At 42.9% G+C, this 19127-nt stretch overlaps 2 protein-coding genes across 3 annotated transcripts in view; one reads left to right on the plus strand and one right to left on the minus strand.

Moving 5' to 3' along the window:
* Nucleotides 1–672: 672 nt before the first annotated feature.
* On the plus strand, nt 673–10760 carry LOC145360029 (taste receptor type 1 member 3-like). Its single transcript, XM_080214927.1, has 6 exons — nt 673–809; nt 2238–2538; nt 3826–4569; nt 5266–5484; nt 6298–6415; nt 9522–10760. Exons 1-6 carry the CDS (start codon nt 673–675, stop codon nt 10448–10450), a joined length of 2448 nt encoding a protein of 815 aa, XP_080071053.1. The 3' UTR covers nt 10451–10760.
* Nucleotides 10761–15553: 4793 nt separating this feature from the next.
* The window catches only part of LOC145360206 (segment polarity protein dishevelled homolog DVL-1-like), a 139465-nt gene continuing 135891 nt past the window's right edge, over nt 15554–19127 (minus strand). For both annotated transcript variants that reach the window (XM_080215248.1, XM_080215249.1), the window contains one exon: nt 15554–18157. In XM_080215248.1, the coding sequence (XP_080071374.1) occupies nt 17796–18157 (362 nt within the window). In that variant the 3' untranslated portion in view covers nt 15554–17795. The remainder of the gene's footprint in view (nt 18158–19127) is intronic.

The raw sequence follows: 19127 nt of genomic DNA on the forward strand, positions 1-19127 counted from the left end.
AGTGACTTGGACCTGAAAGGTAAAACTCTGGATACTGTGTTGTTTAGGTTCAGCATGAAATTTCTTTCAAGTTATTTGCATGCATGTGAAGAGTGGTGGAGACTCTTACCTTCATTAAACTCCTGGGTAAGATCCCCTCAATGGAGGATCGGAAGGAAGAGGAGTCCGGAAGATGGGTGAGCAATTGGGTTGGGGAATAGGCAGAGTCAGAAAACAAATATCATGGGCTGTTTAGGCTACAGTTTTCTGCAAACTAACAGCACTCCTTACTAACAAACCACAACCACCCCCCCAACCTAAATAATGCACAAAGAACAAATAACATGTCCAACATTAATGGGAGACGTGATAGGGTCTGAGCATGGAAATGATGGGTAAATGTCTGAATAGAGAGGCTGCAAGAACTTAATGATATAATCAGGGGTCTGTAAGAATCAGATGTGCAGTTTGTCACCCAGTTGTTTAATGATTCCACAGTGTACGTAATGCTGATTTCTGATGCAAATAGTGTATGAGTGAAGTCTGTGACCTGTGCCGGCAACATTGGCACACGAATGCTGAACTTGTGCACTTGTCTCATTTGTTTCAGCAACTCGTCCATTTTTTAATATGATTCACCTTCATTTTTGGATGGTTTTCTGTTTCATTCCAAATGGATGGTGTGAGAGCTCAATGTCTGGACCTCACATAGACCCAGTCCGACAGTTCCAGGCTGCTGGTGACTACATACTTGGAGGGCTCTTTCCCCTTTATTCCACTGATGTAAACTGGAACAACGAAACACAGCCTGAATCGAGGGAATGTGGAAGGTAAGGCATGTTGTTTGTCTGTAATTAAACTGGATCCCAGTAAGACCTGACGTGGATCTGATTATGACCCGAACAATAACAATCTACAGGATCAGTGCAATGACAATTTGCATTTATGCAGCACCTTTAATGTAGTAAAATGTCGCAAGAATCTTCTCAGGAGTAATTATCAGACAAAATCTGACGCTAAGTCACTTGAGAAGACATCAGGTCAGGCACCCAAAAGGTTGATCCAATAGGTAAGGTTTAAGGTACATCTTAAAGGAAGGAATGAGAGGTAGAGAGAAAGAGAAGTCTAGGGATGGCATTGAGTTTAGAACCAAGGAAACTGAAAGTACTGTTGTCAGTTTATACAGAAGACAGCTGAGGATGCGTAAGAGATGAAAATTGGAAGTGCACAGAGATTTTGGGGTTGGAGCAGGGGATTGTAGGCTACAGAGATAGGGAACAGTGAGAACGGAGAGATTTGAACATGACAATGAGAATATTCAAATTGTTGGTATTGTTCAAAGTATTGGTGGACTGACTGCCACTGAAGGTCAGTGAATACAGGGATGATGGGTGAAAGGGATTTGATGTATGTTAGTATGAGTGTTTTGGATGATGATCTAGTTTACATGGAGAACAGGCTACAATTAACTTCAGTGCCTTCTGGTAACTGAGGCAAAATCAGCCAGTAAATTGGACCCTTACTGGTGAGTGTAGAAGTGGGGTAAACAATGCCAACACCAGCATCTCCACATCATGTGTAGAAGTGTCACAATTGATCAGGAACCACACTGATAAATCAGGAATGAGTATACTGCTAATCCTCACAACCAGAAGAATTATAGGGTAGTAGAGCTGATAAACCAATACAGAATTCTATTTATACAGAATGAGAATGTTTAGCCACTCTATTAATCCATAAAATTCCTACTGTGCAGAAGGAAACCACTTGGCCCAAAATATCTTCACAACAATCCCACCCACGCCCTATCCCTGTAATCCCATGTATTTACCCTGCTTTTCCCTCAACAATAAGGGGCAATTTAGCATGGCCAATCAGCCTAACTTGCACATCTTTGGCATGTGGGAAGAAACTGGAGCACCCAGAGGAAAGCCACAGACATGGCGAGAATGTGCAAACTCCACAGTCACCCAAGGCCAGAATTGAACCTGGGTCCCTGGCGCTGTGAGGCTGCAGTGCTAACTACTGTGCCACTGCAAGTTATTTATAATAGGAACTGTAATCCTTCACCTCAAGTCAGACTGTATTGCTACTGATATTAATCCAGTCCCCTCACACTGTCACTCAATAAGCTCTCTCCCATTGAAGAGAACATGCAGTTTGTGATCTTGTGAATTGAAGCCTCTTTACTGATGGAGAACTTCTTGCTCTGATCGTTCTGCCAGTTGTTACTTCTTGACCTTTGCTCCTTTACATAGATTCCAGCTTGATGGTTTCCATTGGCGACAAGCGATGAAGTTTGCCATTGAGGAGATCAATAACTCGAGCACTCTCCTACCAGGCGTGACTCTGGGATACGCCATCCGGGACACCTGTCTCAAGTCCTCGGTCGCAATGCAGTCAGCTATTTCTTTCTTAGCCCCAAAGGACGGAAACAGGTTTGAGCTGAAGTGTAATTACACAGACTATAGCACTCGAGTGCTAGCTGTCCTCGGACCCTCGAGCTCCGAGCTCTCCAGGGTGATTGCTCGCCTCTTCAGCTTCCTCCTCATTCCACAGGTACGATGGAGGAACCCAGGCACTAGCTTGAGGGTCACACTCATTCTCAGGAATCAATACATTGTTTTAAAACACAACACTCCAGAGTGTTATTCTCCCTAGTGTGACTGTCAGCTGTTCCAAAATATCAGGTGGTGCGGTGCTATGTTGATGCATAGAGGGGAGCATAATGGATATCCCAGGCTGTACTACCCTAACTATGCCTAATTGAGGAAACAACAAATTGGCTATAATTAGCCTCAATAATGTGTTAGGGAAAGGGGCATCAGTCTGCTGCCATTCACTATCTTCTAATCTTTGCTGGCAAGTGTATAAGGATGTTAGAATTACAGAATTGTTTAGCATAAAAATAAGCCAATCATGCCTATCAGCTTTTTGAAAGTTATCCAGTTAGTTTCACTGCCTTTATCTTTCTCCACAACTCTGCACATTTTCATTTTCAAGTGTTTACCCACCTTCCTTTTGGAAGGCACTATTGAATCTGCTGCCATTTCCCTTCCTGCACCAAGAACAATTACATGGCGAACTGAGGAGTGTGACCATTGGCTGTGGCTCTGTTCCCCAGTGAGAGACAGCACCACTCAGGGAAAGAAGCAAACTGGGAAGGAGGAATTTCTTAACTCCTTAAATATTCTCAATAACTTTGCTTTTTTTTTTAAAACGACGAAACTGTTTGTAACAAGGAGACAGGCTGGGACAAATTAGTGAACTGCATAGGGGAAATTATTGAAACATTTGCACCACTGGCAGTACTTCTACTCACATTAGTCCAATTCCCTCACACTATCATTCAGTAACTCCTACCTCCCCAGAGTCCTTGGTTGCTGATTACAACTGCTGATATTAATCTAGATCCTTCATATTGTCACTCAGCAACTGTGGACAGCTTAGTCATTAACACTGCTGCCTCTCAGCGCCAGGGACCCAGGTTTAATTCCTGGCCTGGGTCACTGTCTATGTGGAGTTTGCACATGCTCCCAATGTCTGCTTGGGTTTCCTCTGGGTGTTCCTGTTTCCTCCTACAGTCCAGAGATGTGTGGGTCAGGTTGATTGGCTATGCTGAACTCACTTAGTGTCAGGTGGACAAGCAGGTAAATATGTGGGGCTACAGTGATAGGGATTAGGTGGGATTGTGGTCAGTGCAGACGATGGGCCGAATGGCCTCCTTCTGCACTGTAGGGATTCTATGCTATAAAAACACCTACACGCCAGCATCATGTTCCTGCTTTTACTGACGTTAAACATTACCTTCATGTGTATCTATATGGTTGGGCTTTTTTGTTGCAGATTAGTTATGCTGCTTCAAGCAATTTATTCAGTAATAGGATGAATTTTCCGTCATTTTATCGGACGGTTCCCAAGGATGAAGTCCAAGCAGCAGCCATGGTCTCCATTGTGGAGACCTTTCAATGGAACTGGATAGCAGTGATCGGGACAGATGACATATATGGTCGAAGGGGGATCGAATACTTTTCAAAGCTCACCTCCAAAACTGGGATTTGCATTGCCTTTGAGGAACTCATTCCCTTGAATTTACCAGGCTCTGGACTTAAGAGGAAAATGGTATCAATCGTCAAGAACATTGTCTATTCACGGGTAAATGTCACGGCTGTGTTCGCTGATGAGAGTTATGCCAAGACATTGATGATGATAATCCTTGAACAGAATGTGACAGGCAAAGTGTGGATTGCCAGCGAGGCCTGGATCACTTCTAAAATAGTTGCCAGGTCCCCAAACATCTCAAGTATCGGGACCATTCTAGGAGCGGCCATTAAAAGTGGTCATATCCCTGGATTTAAGTGCTACGTATCCTCTGCACTATCTCAAAAATTTGGGAGTGATGAGAAACTTCTGGAAGAGGGAGAGTGCAAGGAACAATCTAACAACGAAGCTGCTGCGATTGCTGGTGGACACCTACCGCGCATATCATTTAATGTCTACTCTGCAGTCTACGCTATTGCCCACGCACTCCATCGCCTGCTCCACTGTGATTTAGAAACTTGCATTAGGAGCACCGTTTACCCATGGCAGGTGAGTGTTATGTAGGGGGTCGCCAATGGGATAAGGTCTCAAGAAAACAAGATCCAGGCTGAAGACGAACGAAAATACACTTTTATCATTATCTCTAACAAAAATATCACAACTTGCTCAATACATTGTTAAATAGTATTTATAGTGAATATTGTTATTTCAGAGAATGTGTCAGCCACCCTGCACTAATTACCAATACATTTATTTCTTATGCTTTTGGTTGAAGGATAATTCTTACCCAAGCCAAGGGAAAAACAAAATCCCCATCTCTTCACTAAATTGTATCGTGAGATCTTTAACATCCATCTGAATGCACAAAAAGACCGCAACGCTATCAATGTAGCACTCCCTCAGTACTTAATGAAGTGTCAGGGAGGATTAAGTGCCTATGTCTCCCAAGTAGGTCATGAACCCATAACAGTGCTCATTCCCATTAAGGTTCAGGTTCTCTCCTCTCCTGAAGGTGCTGATTCTCACTGGAGTTCAGCTTCCCTCCTGAAGGTGCTGGCTCTCACTTGGATTCAGATCCCCTCCTCTTACTGGAGTACAATTTTCATCAATAATAGCTAATCTGCGATTGTTTACATTCATGAGAGTTTAGAGAGTGAATATTTATCAGACAGACATACTGTACAGATATTTTCTTATCAAGTGGACATTTTTCTCACTAAATAAAACTCCTGGTTTCTCATTTAGCTTCTCAAAGAAATTCCACAAGTTAACTTCACTCTCCACGGCAGAGCCATTTTCTTTGACAAATCTGGAAACCCACCCACAGGATATGATATTATTAACTGGCAATGGAAAAGTGGGAATCCAGTTCCTGAGTTCAGACTGATCGGAGAATACAGAGCACAATACAAGGAGCTTCTGATTAATACATCCCTGATCAAGTGGAACAACTTTCAGAACAAGGTACAGTCTTCTACTCATCTTTCCCCCCAGTACCATCACCCCAATATTCTCTGAAAAGATTCAATGATCTCTGTCTCAACAATTTCCTGTAGCACTGTAAATTGCACCAATCCTCAGTGTAAACAAATCTCTCCAAATTTCTATGAACCTCTCTGCACATTGTGATAAGTTTAAGTTGATGGAATCTCATCACTGACTCCCCAAACACAGGAAATAGTGACTCCAATTCACTCCCATCAAAACTCATTAAAAAAACCCTCAAACCTTGGCCATCTCTGTTCTTGTGGGAATAGACCCAGTCCCTCAGATCTCTCCTCATAATAACTGCATAATTTTCTATTCCTGGTGAACCCAAGTATGCTCTCTGTTGCTTTGTTTCTTTGAGTCTTTTACATAACATTCCAAGAATCTATACAGAAAACAATAAGTGGGAGAGGAGTTAGAAGGGTGACCTATGGTTGCAATTAGATGTTTGAGGTAAAGGGATACTTAGATGCACATACAATTGTAGGGACACACACATGGATCCAAAATGGATATGTAGGGAATGTGTCCTGCAATATGGAGTTGCTGAACAGTTCCTTGTACTGAGGGAACTTGAAGATCAGGACAAGGATTTTGAAGGTGATATACTGGAGAACAGGGAGCCAGCAGGGATCAGAAGAATCAGGAGCAGTGGGCATATGGAATTCTGTATACAAGAAAGTGAAGCAGAATTCTTTGGTAATAAACTCACCTGTCCTGTTCAGACTTCATCGACAAAAGAGACACTTTTACCTTTAAAAATTAAAGTTCCTTTGTTCTTAATGTCAGATTCCTGGCTCCAACTGCTCAACTTCATGTGGACCCGGGCAGATAAAGGTGATGAAAGGATATCATTCCTGCTGCTACAAGTGTGTAGATTGTCCAGTAGGAACATTCCAGAGTGATGGTGAGTCCAGGCATTTTCTCTTTCAACTCAGGAAACATACTGGCAATTAATATCTATAACAGGGAGTCTCAGACACCCAGTGTCCATCAACAGGGTGTCCCAGATACAAAGACTCAGTTTGCACCTCACATCCAATGAGTACTAAAAGCTGCCCACACTTCCAGCCACTCATGAACTCAAAATCATAGATCAACTGCCCAAGTGATAGCCCTGCTGGGTCAGAAACCTGGAACTTCATTCTAACACTGTGGGTGTACCCTGTACCATATGGACTGCAGTGGTTCATCAGCACATTCTCAAAGTCAATTAGATATGCGCAGTAAATGCTGGCCTTGCTAGTGATGTCCATTATCAATGAATGAATACTTTAAAAAAATGTTCTGTATTCAATGTAAGAGATAAATGAAACATTGGAACTGTCTGTTCTAGTAATTCATTATTCATTTATGCAATGTACGTCACTGGCAAAGTCAGCGTTTATTACTCATCCCTAATTGCCCTTGAGAAGCTGTTAATGAACTGCCTTCTTGAACCCCTGCAACCCATGTGGACTGGATACACCCAAAATGCTGTAAGGGAGGAAATTCCACGATTTTGACCTTGCAACATTGAAGGAGTGGACACAGCTGAAACTTCACAAAGAAATGCATGAATGAACGAATGAGTGGACTAGTGAACTAACAGAACTGCTTTCCTTAACACAGGCAAAGACTGCAAGCAAGAGCAACTGACGCATGCAGGTCAACAGACAGTAGTTGGGGGTAGGGTGTTAGTGTGGATAGAGGATTGGTTGTCAAATAGGAGGCAGAGAGTGGGGGTCAATGGGTGCTATTCGGATTGGCGGATGGTGACTAGTGGAGTGCCTCAGGGGTCGGTGCTGGGGCCTCAGCTATTTACCATTTATATAGATGATCTGGAGGAGGGAACCGAGTGTAGGGTGTCGAAATTTGCTGATGACACCAAGATTGGAGGACAGGCAAATTGTGCGGAGGGTGTGGAGAGTCTACAGAAGGATCTAGATAGGCTGGGCGAATGGGCCAGGAAATGGCAAATGGAATTTAATGTTGGCAAGTGCGAGGTGGTCCACTTTGGTAGGAATAATGGTAGGAAGGATTATCACTTACGTGGCGAAAAACTGCAGCAGGCGACGGTGCAGAGGGACCTCGGGGTCCTTGTGCATGAGTCGCAAAAACCCAGCTTGCAGGTGCAGCAGGTGATCAGGAAGGCGAATGGGATGCTGGCCTTCATAGCGAGTGGGATTGAATATAAAAGTAGGGAGGTCTTGCTGCGGCTGTATAGGGCATTGGTGAGGCCGCAGCTGGAGTACTGTGTGCAGTTTTGGGCGCCATACTTACGCAAGGATATTTTGGCCTTGGAGGGAGTGCAGAGGAGGTTTACTAGGCTGATGCCAGAGTTGAGGGGGTTGAGCTATGAGGAGAGGCTGAATAAACTAGGTTTGTACTCGTTAGAGTTTAGAAGAATGAGGGGAGATCTCATTGAGACGTATAAGATGATGAATGGGATGGATAGGATAGAGGTGGAGAGACTCTTCCCGCTCAGAAAGGATAATAGGACTAGGGGGCACAGCCTCAAGATAAAGGGGGGGCAGTTTAGAACAGAGTTGAGGAGGAACTTCTTCGCTCAAATGGTGGTGAATCTCTGGAATTCTCTGCCCGTTGAAGTGGTGGAGGCTACCTCGCTAAATATTTTTAAGACGCGGGTTGATGGGTTTTTGATAAGAGAGGGGATTAAGGGTTATGGGGAGAGGGCGGGAATGTGGAACTGAGCCACGACAGATCAGCCATGATCTTATTGAATGGCGGGGCAGGCTCAAAGGGCTAGATGGCCTACTCCTGCTCCTATTTCTTATGTTCTATAGTGTTAGGTTCGATATTTGATCGTTGCGAATATGTATGTAATCATGTATGTAACTGTATTAATTTGCATTGTCGCGACTGTAAATTTGACTGGATTGGAGAATAATCTATTTTATAAGATTCACATACATTTACATGGGAACCGAACTGTATGTTACCCATTAGCACAATCGGTAGAAGCCCTATTTGTAGCCACCCCTGAGTGGACCCCTCATGACTTATATACTGTAGGTACATCAGATGCACCTTGTAAGGGGCATATTGGCAAATATGAAAGAGGTATACAAGGGAGATGTGTGGGACTTGTAAACTCCGCAGATCCTGTGTGCAGGGGGGTCCAACAGGTGGGAGGAAAAGCTTGTTCAGATACTGCAAGCTATCCGCTTTGTTTTACGGGGCAAGGATGGGGATGTGCCTATGCCTTGGTCCCTAAGAATGATTCCTGCAAGCAGACGCAGTGTGTCCTTCAACATTGTCGGGTTAATAAGGGATGGTATGTGACTTGGAGGGAACTTGCGGTTTTTCCCACGCTTTTCTAAGTGATAGAGATCATGGGTTTGGAAGGTGCTTTTGAAGGAGCTCTCAGAAGTTGATGCAGTACTTCTTGTAAGATGCTGCATCTGTGCAGTGATGGAGGAGGAAGTGTGTGTTTAAGATGATGTATGAGATGCTGATCAAGTTTTGTCCTGGATGTTGAACTCCTTAAATATTGTTGGAGCTGCAATCATTCAGGGTAAGTGAAAAATATTCCATTGCGCTCCTGTGTTTTTTAAATGGTGAACAAGCTTTGGGGAGTCAAGAGATGAGCAATTACCACTGAACTCCCAGCCTCTGATGTACACTTATAGTCAAATATTTATATGTTGGTCTATTTAAGTTGATGGTTAACGGTGAACCCTGTATATTATTTGGCGGGGGGGGGAGGCGGCGGAGGTGGTGGTGGTTGTATAATCTCTTGGAGATGTTCATTGTCCAGCACTGATAGCAGGAAGGAACAGAATTTGCAGGGGAAGCATGAACTCATGGATATACCTTATGACTGGAGAAGTGTTCCCAGCTCAGAGCAACTGAGCAGCACAGGCGGCCTGACTACCCAGACCAGTGTCTCGCTCCCAGCTGAATGAGGTAGCTTGGGAGCAAGCAGTCAACGGCAAGGTCCTGAATTGAGGAGTGAAATGATTGATACACAAATCCCTCTGCTATAACAACAATCTTTCCTTCTCCCACAGACAACCAGTGTCTTCCCTGCCTGAAGAATGAATGGTCATTAATGAAGAGTGTTGAATGCCAGAAAAAAACAATCGAGTTCCTGCAGTGGACAGACACATTGGCTATCCTGTTGGCCTCACTAACTGCCATAGGTCTCCTTGTCATAGTGGCAATAAGTGGAATTTTCATCATTAATCTGAAGACACCCATGGTCCAACTGGCAGGAGGGGCAATGTGTCTGGTGATGTTGGCCTCCATGGCCATCTCTTGCTGCAGCTTTTATTGCTTCATGGAGAAGCCAAACTGGTTGCTTTGTACCATCAGGCAGCCCATTTTCTCAATCAGTCTGACAGGCTGTCTATCAGCCATGCTGGTAAAGTCCTTCCAAGTGAATGGTCTGTTCAGAGTGATCAGCTGCAGCCCACAGTGGTGGCCGGACTTTATGAGGCATATTGGCAGATATCTGATGGTCTGTTCACTCTTACTCATTCAGATTGCTGTCTGTGCAGTCTGGCAGTCCACCTCCCCTCCCTCTGTCTTTGCAAATTACAACATTTCTGTCATGGCAATAGTGATGGAGTGTGACGAGGGCTTTATGACTGGCTTTGGGCTACTGCTGGCCTACAATGGTTTGCTTGCTCTTGCATGCTTCCTGTTAACATTCATGGCTCAAAGCTCAGCTAAAACTTACAACATGGCCCGACACATCACCTTTGCAATGCTCATCTATCTCATGGCCTGGATCTTCTTCATCCCAGCCTACACTACTGCCAAGGGCAAGTTTGTCTCCACTATTCAACTGTTTGCAGGTCTTGTGAGTGTTTATGGCATCATTACTGCCTACTTCCTACCCAAATGCTACATTATCCTCTTTAAACCAGAGTTCAACAGCCAATCTTACTGTCAAAGCCCAGTGGACAATTCTCCACCCACCACTGAATCCCAGTAACCGGTTTTCCTTGCACACTGTCACCATAATAACGACACCAAACATGAATTCTACTCATTGATTCCCATTGGATCTTATACCTCCTTAGCCATCTGGGATCCCTCACACAAATACTTATTTCTTTCACAAGCCGAAGCAATGTTTTCAATGGCTCGCAAGGACTTTGTCCCCTCTCTCCCACTCTGTCCATGGATAGTCATTGGATATTGATCAGGGATGGGAAATTTGGATATTTCCCTCCTAAACCCATGATTGATGAGGGCACCCACATTGATAAGTAGCAGGAGTAGGCCATCTAGCCCTTTGAGCCTGCCCCGCCATTCAATAAGATCATGGCTGATCTGAAGTGGCTCAGTTCCACTTTCCCGCTTTCTCCCCATAACCCTTAATCCCCTTGCCTACCAAAAGCCTATCTACCCGTGACTTAAATATATTTAGCCAGGTAACCTCCACTACTTCAACGGGCAGAGAATTCCAGAGATTCACCACCCTTTGAGTGAAGAAGTTCCTCCTCAACTCCGTTCTAAACTGCTACCCCCCCCCCCCCCCCCCCCCTTATCTTGAGGTTGTGTCCTGCTGTCCTTTCTGAGCGGGAAGAATCTCTCCACCTCTACCCTATCCATCCCCTTCATTATCTTATACGTCTCTATAAGATCCCCCCTTATCCTTCTAAACTCCAACGAGTACAGACCCAGTCTATTTAGTGTTTCTTCATAGTCCAACCCCTCATCTCCAGTATCAGCCTACTGAACCTCCTCTGCACTCCCTCCAAGGCCAAAGTATCCTTGCGCAAGTGTGGTGACCAAAACTGCACACAGTACTCCAGCTGCGGCCTCACCTGTACCCTGTACAGTTGCAGCAAGACCTCCCTGCTTTTATATTCTATCCCCCTCACTATAAAGGTCAGCATTGCTTCAGTTAGTTCTAACCAAAAATAAAAAGGTTATGAATGCTAATGAAGTTTCAACAATTTGTGCCAAGCTGTCCCCTGAACTACAGCCCAACCTCAACATTGTATCTCAGTCTGGCTGATTCCACAATCCATCAACCTCAGTCCCAATCCCAATCCTGCCAGTCAATACTCCCAAACTTCAATCCCACCAACTCCAAACCTGCCATTGCTAAATCCCTGAACCTACTCACTTCACTCTTGCTGAGTTCATCTTTGCCAATCCAAACCCCATTAAACCCATCCTCCCTGACCATAGCCCCCTCCAGTCACCTCATCTCTGCCATTCTCAGCCCACCAACCTCATTTGCCAATTCCAATGAGTTAAACTCAGTTCCCTTCATCCAGTCTCATTAAACCCACTTTAACCCATTAAGTAATATTTTTATAAACAATTATTGTAAACCAGTTTCATTAGGCTTTAACAAGTATTAGCAACTTCATAATCAAAGAGGAGTACGCGCTCTCGGGAGCTGGTTAGTGAGTCATGACATGGACCCTCACCTCTGGAGTTTGTGTTCAGAGTGGTCTTCTTGTTGATCCACTGGAATCCACACTTCTTGTTACTCCCATTTCTGATTCAAGTTAAGATTTATTCGTCTACATATGTTTCAAATCAACATAAGAAGTATGAAGATCAGATTGTGCTCTCTGTTGGACAGTGCACCTGAGCAGTTAACCAGGTACTCATGTCAATTGCATGTTTGTCAACTCTCCATGTAATAGACCAGTGTTAATGTCAGAATCTGTGTGTATTTCTAAATAAATGGAGCTCATAGCATAAGGGGGCACCTACTGTCCTCAGTAACACAAAAACAGCAGCTGAGTATTAATCTCCAACCTGTGACTGGTATAAACAATGTAAACATACATTGGAGCCCAGAAAGATTTAGATTCTACTCAACCAGGAGTTAACAGGCAACCTCCTCACCCTCCAACTCAAAGAACAAAATAGTGTAATTTCATCATAACACCTACTTTGTTCCAACAATAGTAATGGCAAGAGGCTCAATTTATTAGCACAAGATCAAAATTCACTCTTTATGTGCTAACTTGGTTACTGGATTATCCTAATTAGAGCCGAGTAATTTATTTCCAATTAAACATGGTGCATGACACAGTCAAGTCCACAAAGCTTGCAGGTGCAATTACAGTCCACGTGTAAAAGTTAAATTAATAAACAGGATGAACAGACAGTGACACTGGTTTGAATATCATTTGCATTGTAAACTAATCAGCCAAAGCTATGGAAGTACCGAGTGTGCCCTGCACAAACTTCCACCAACTGATTTGACAAGACAGTGCAGAGGATACTTTATTTTATATTTCACCAATCATGTACTTGGACTGGGAGTGTTTGGTGGGACAGTCTGGAGGGAGTTTTAATCTTCAGCTGTGCTATGTCTGGCCTGGAAGTATTTGATGGGACAGTGCAGGAGAAACTTTACTCTGTGTCTAACCTGTGCTGTATGCATGTCAATGCAAAACAATTCTATGAACACCATCCCTCTACACATGAGAAGTAAGAGTAGGCTACACAGCTCCTTGAGTTTGTTCTGCTGTTCGGTACAATCATGGATGGTTTCCTACCTCAACTCCACTTTCCCACTGTTCCTCATATCCTTTGACTCTGAGAAATCCATGTATAACAGCCTTAAATACAATCAATGAAATATTCCAACTCTTTGGGATAATCAATTCCAAAGATAACCTTCTGAGTCAAGAAATAACTTTTCATCTCAATCTCAAATGATTGACCCTTTATTCTAATACTGTTCTCCCATGTTTTAGATTCCTAGGGAAACAACTGTGTCTATCTGTCAAGCCCCTTCAGAATATTTCACATTTCACGCCAGAGAATACTGGCCCAATTTATTCAGACTCTGATCACATGAACCAATCTAGTGAACTTTTGCTCTACTGCTAATTTCTTATGCTCCTTATTTGAGTGTATACACATTTCTGAACAATTAGAAGTTTCATGCCTTTAAAAAATTATGCTTTTCTAAATTTACCACTAAAATGAATAACCTCACTTGCCCACATTAAATTCCATCTTTACCTTGTTGCCCAATCACTTAACCTCTATCTCTTTACAGCTCCGTCGTATGTTCTCATTTTTTATACGTCATTGACAAATCAATAGAGATGGCAAATAGCTGAGGCCCAGTACTGATCTTTGCAGTACTCCATAGCCTGCCAACTTGAAAATTCCCAATTTATCTCTATTCTTTACTTCCCGTCTGTTAACCAATCCTTCCTTTATATGATTATCCCTTCTAGCTTATTAACCTTTTATGGATACCTTACCACGTCTTTTGGAAATCCAAATATATTACATCTACTTGTTCCCTTTTACCTAACTTCCTAGTTACACTCTCAAAAAACACCAATGAATTTGTCAAACATGATGTCACTTTCATAAAACCATATTAATTTTGTGTGATCATACTACAGTTTCTAATTGCATCGTAAACACTTTTTTAAAAAGAGATTCCAGCATTTTTCTGATAATTAATGTCCCTACCAATTCAGATTGAAAGTTTAAGCAATGTGTGCACTGATTTTCTGTTCAATAAATCAGACTTGCTGGTTTGGAAAGGACTGCTCTTAGCTCTGATGCAGGATTGATGGATAAGTCTTAGTCAGGATGCTCAGATCAGAAATTTGAGATAAAAATGTTAGGATAAGCAGTAGTAAACCATACTGCCTGTTATATCCGTTATTCAAAATGATCAAGACTGACCTTCTGCTTCAACCCCACTTGCATGCTTGCTCCCCATATCACTAGAGTCCCTGTGACTTCAAAACGTTTCTCTCAGTCTTAAATTTACTCAACAATGGAGCATCTACAACCGACTAGGATAGACAATTCCAAAGAATCACAACTCTGAGTAAAGAAATTTCTCATCTCATTGCCAAATGATCAACCTCTTATCCTGAGACAGAGTCCCCTCTGCTTCCTGTCTGTCAGTCAATCCACCATTCGTGTTAATATATTAGCCTGAACTCCATGAGTCCTTATCCTGCATATTAACATTTTCTCTGACACCCTATTGAATGCATTTTAGAAATCCAGGTGTACTACATTTATTGGCTTTCTATCTGCCAGTCAGGTTATATCCTCAAAAACAAATAAATTTTCAAACACTATTTCCCTTCCATAAAATCATTTTATGATATTTAAGCACATTGCTAAAATGTTCTGAATAATAAATTCCGTTTTTTTTTAATGACTGGTATTAGGCTAACCGGCATATTGCTCCTGTTATCTATCTCCCTCCTCTCTTAGATAGAGGTGTTACATTTGCTAATTTCCAAAGCACTGGGATCATTCTAGAACCTAGGGAATTTTGAAAAATCATAAGCAATACATCATTATTTCCACACACATTCTTTCAGAACTTGAGGGTGTGGTCATCAAGTCCTGGGGATTTGTCAGCCTTTTATCCTTTAAGTTTCTGCAATGTTTTTTCTCTGCTGATATTAATGACCTCAAGTTCCTCATTCTTATTAACCTCTTGGTTAGTCTTCTGATATGTAATTTGCCATTTCCTCATGATAATTTCTCTGGTCTCTGCCTTAAAGGGACTGATATTTACTTCGGTCATTCTTTTCCTTTGTACAATTATAGGGGCTCTTGCAATCTATAATGTTATAGGGTGGCATGGTGGCACAGTGGATAGCACTACTGCCTCACAGCGCCAGGGATCTGGGTTTGATTCCTGGCTTGGGTCACTGTCTGTGCAGAGTCTGCACGTTCTCTCTGCATGGGTTTCCTCCGGGTGTTCCGGTTTCCTCCCACAGTCCAAAAGATGTGTTGGTTAGATGCATTGGCCATGCTAAATTCTCCCCCAGTGTATCAGAACAGGCACAGGAATGTGGCAACCAGGGGATTTTCACAGTAGCTTCACTGCAGTGTTAGTCTAAGTCTATTTGTGATATTAATAATTAAACTTAAAACTATATTCCTTGACATTCTGGCTGTGAGAGAGGGACAGTTTTTGCATGGATCCTACCCACTAAGTTGATGAGTTTGGTCCCAATCTCACCACATTGGACTCTCTGGGTGTTCATCAAATGTTCTTTCCATGAAATGACTGTAAACAAAATTAAACTGACAAAAGGAAAATATAAACAAGATAAGACAGGAAAAAATGTAATTTTTTTTAGTTTTTAAAATAGCTTTTACACTGAGGCAGCGATATATTAATTATAGAGACACAGAATCTGAATGCAATATCTACAATACTGGTACACACAATGACAGCTCCCAGCTGCCAACTGAACTGTAGTCTGGACTGAAATTCTGTCAGTGAGTTTGATCTATAGAATAGTTATAATAATTAATTTAATAAAATTTAATCTCCTACTGTACATTTTCTTTTTACAATTTCTCATAATTCCGATTAGCATTCTTAAACTTTCCAATAAATCTCCATTAGTTTTAGTATTTCAATCCAGCTGAGTGCCATCCAAGTGCTGGACCTACTTGTGCCAACATTCAAAGAGTGAGTGAGCTTAGTGCACTGCCGATCTTATGCAGCATCTGAAAGTCCTCTTGGTGTCCACAAGATGGACCCAGGTGAAACAATGTTTGAAGTTGCCTTTGACTAAAGGCTACAACTGAGAGTCCTTATTGAATGAGTTTTTTAATGTTTCTTTTCTTCAAAGAATGGTGCAGAGTTCTGGAATGTTGGTACTTGTGCAAATATAACAGTATTTACACTCGCTGTTCCGAAAAATATACCTGTGCACAGATTGTGTCAAGGAATGGAGGCACACAGTTTAGCTTAATCCAGCGCCTTGCTCACTCCTGTGCTCGGAGGGCTGCAACCTGACCTGGTGAATCAAATCTCTACACTGCATCACTCCACATTCGACCTCTGACAATCTGTGTCTCTCTCAGTTTCCTGTTCGCTTCGTTTAGTTCCAACTGTCAAATTTCTCGAGTATCAGAGGTAAAGTTGAATATGCCCATCCTAGTGGAGAGTATTTCTTTGCACTCCTGTCTAGGAGAAAAGGTATTGAGATTTTTGGGCTAATGTTGATGGTTAAGTCTGGGGATGGGGTAGGTGGCATTATCATTGTAATGTGGCTGGTTAATTTGGCAGTGGGGAGCAAGGGGCAGCAGAGATTCGTGAGATCCTTGTGGGGCACAAAATACTTATCTCTCTTGGTCTTATGCAGAAAGGTTTTGCCAGTTTTGCAGGAGGGCGATTTAAATTCAATCAGGGTCTCACAAAGACCACAGAAACTTAACCTGCATTTATTAACAAGGACATGGCTCACTGGGAAGGAGAGAAACAGGAGTGAGGCAGACTGCACCACCAGTGGGACTTTGAGCCCCATGGAGCAGGAGAGAGGGTAATCTCATTTGAATGCCTTGCTAACTGCTCACTGTACATGAAGGATGGTCACTTTAACATAGTTTTAGGGCAGGTCAGGCCAGGAAACCCACATCCCCTTGAGAGTCAGCAGCTTCAGGACAGGAAAGGGCTGAAGAGTCAGCACCTTCAAGAGAGATACGAAAATTGGGAAAAAAAACACAATCCAATACATATTTTTATAGTTGCAGACTGGATACAGAAGGTCTCATTACTGGGAGCGGCACAGGACCAAGGAGAAGTAAATAGCTGTTCCAGACAGATTTGTAAACCTTTCAGAAATGCGTGAAGATGAGACTGAATGATCCAATCAGATCATTCAGCAATAACCATGAACGAAAGTGCCCAAACTGCCTAGACATATCCAAAACATGGCATGTGCAAAGGTGTGTCATCCAACCTCCTCTCTCGTGCAGGGAATTAGACTAGAGTGCAAGAGCTGTTAAAATGATTTGAAGGTATAGCTTAAACTTTCTCAATGCTTCAAGGAAAAATAATTCCATGAAAGGTTGCTAACTTCTGAAAAAGAAAGTGAATCGCTTGTGCGTCAATGAGCTGGAAATTGAATCACACCCAAATGTGCTGAGCTGTCTCTGTAGAATGAAAAGGTGCTTGCTAAGAGGATTAGACAATTTACATTGAAAAAAGACAGGGTACACTTTAACATGGAGTGCCCTTCACAACAGCACGTGAGTGGATGTTAAGATGACCAGTGTGAAATAATCTCGTCAGGGATAAACCCCAACCAGATCAAAAGGTCTTCAACATCCCTTCAAAGTCTATAAAGAAGGTGATGATTACACTGAAACGCAGAATACACTTACACAAAGCTGTCCTTGGCACCAATATTTACCAAAACCAACACATTCAAAGTTGTTATTAACGGAGGACAGATATAGAACCATGGTTAGAATTAGAAGCCTGAGGTTCCTGCAACACCAGGGGTGAGACACAAGTAGTTTTGTGTGCAAAGACTTTAGTGTTGTTTAGTGCAAGACGACAGGTGTTGTCACATAATGTCGATGAAAAACTCGCAGGGGTTACCCATGGCCTTTTGGAAGGACTGCCGGCTGCCCGTCAACTCAGGAGGAACTGCCACTAGATCCCGAACAGGAGGAGCTCCAGGAGGCCCACTGGTTATTAATACTGTGGGCAGCTGGTAGACAGGAGGGACCCCCGGGGGTCCATGGGAGCAGTGGCTGTGGTGACTGAGCTGGCTTGCTGGTCTCTCGCAATGCACACTGTTGCCGGTGGTGCGGTCTGGCTCGCTCGCATTACCCACTGACTTGGAGTCTGCTTTCTGCTCCTTTTCCTTCCCCGCTGAGCCTTTTCTCTCACCCATGCTCCGATTGGATCCACTGCTCTTGCTTCCTGTGTACACACAGCAGGCAACACAAGATATCGGTCACTTCACCCAATGAACCTCACCAAAATGAAACATTCTCAAACGAAGAGGTGATTGGCTGGTGCTACTATCCCTGTACTGTTCAATGGACTCAGTATAAAGTGATTCAACTACATCACAATCACTCCTTTCTGCTGCATTGAGAGTCACTGGGAAACAGAAAGATCCACTCAACAACAATTCTTACAACAACAGACAGCAAGTAATACTACTGCTTTACTTTGGTCAATAATGATTGGGTCACTGAGGAGCTTGGCTGCAACATTTTCTAAAGAATAATCTGTGAATCTGTCTTGTTTATTTTGGAATGAACACTGATTCTTCAGATAGCTTTGTCAGGGTGCCAGGTCACTGCTACTGCCTGAGTATGTTTGATGCAGTCTCAGGCCACATTTACCTGCCTCACCTACAAATGAACTGAGGGAATGTCCAGCCCAGTGACACTGTTGCCGCTGGGATCAGGATCTTTATATAACCAACTCAAATTTGACAAACAAATTGATGACATCATTGACTGCATAAACACTCAAACATGTTTATTTAATGACAGATTTGATTTCAGACATTCTGGAGACATTAAATATTTTATTAAAACTCTTTGATTAAGTAATTTTGTTCAGACAATCTCATCTGGCCACGAAATCATCTTCTGTAAATTGTAAATGCTTGATAATGATGGCCCCAGGAAGCAATCTCTCTGCTGGCTGAAGAAATAACTCCTTCTTTCTCCTCCATTCCACCTCACTTCTCCCCTTCATTCCCTCCCATCCACCTCTCCTCTCTGCATCTTCTCCCCTGACATCCCTTTCTTCTCCACACGCTCTCATCACCTCCCTTTCCTCTCTGTACTCTCATCCTTGAGACCCCCTCTCTGCATCCCAACCACTTTCAACTCTCTCTGCAGCCCTTCTCCAAATCTCCCTCTTCCAATCACCG

This window comes from Carcharhinus amblyrhynchos, chromosome 30, assembly GCF_965287045.1.
Source record: "Carcharhinus amblyrhynchos chromosome 30, sCarAmb.v2.hapA, whole genome shotgun sequence".
In the NCBI taxonomy this organism is placed as follows: Eukaryota; Metazoa; Chordata; class Chondrichthyes; order Carcharhiniformes; family Carcharhinidae; genus Carcharhinus; species Carcharhinus amblyrhynchos.

Bases quoted from the DNA above. Each gene is read 5' to 3' on its own strand.
- LOC145360029 (XM_080214927.1), top strand. From the start codon at position 673: ATGTCTGGACCTCACATAGACCCAGTCCGACAGTTCCAGGCTGCTGGT. The intron at 810-2,237 runs GTAAGGCATGTT...TCCTTTACATAG, and splicing joins GAATCGAGGGAATGTGGAAG to ATTCCAGCTTGATGGTTTCC. The intron at 5,485-6,297 runs GTACAGTCTTCT...TCTTAATGTCAG, and splicing joins GGAACAACTTTCAGAACAAG to ATTCCTGGCTCCAACTGCTC.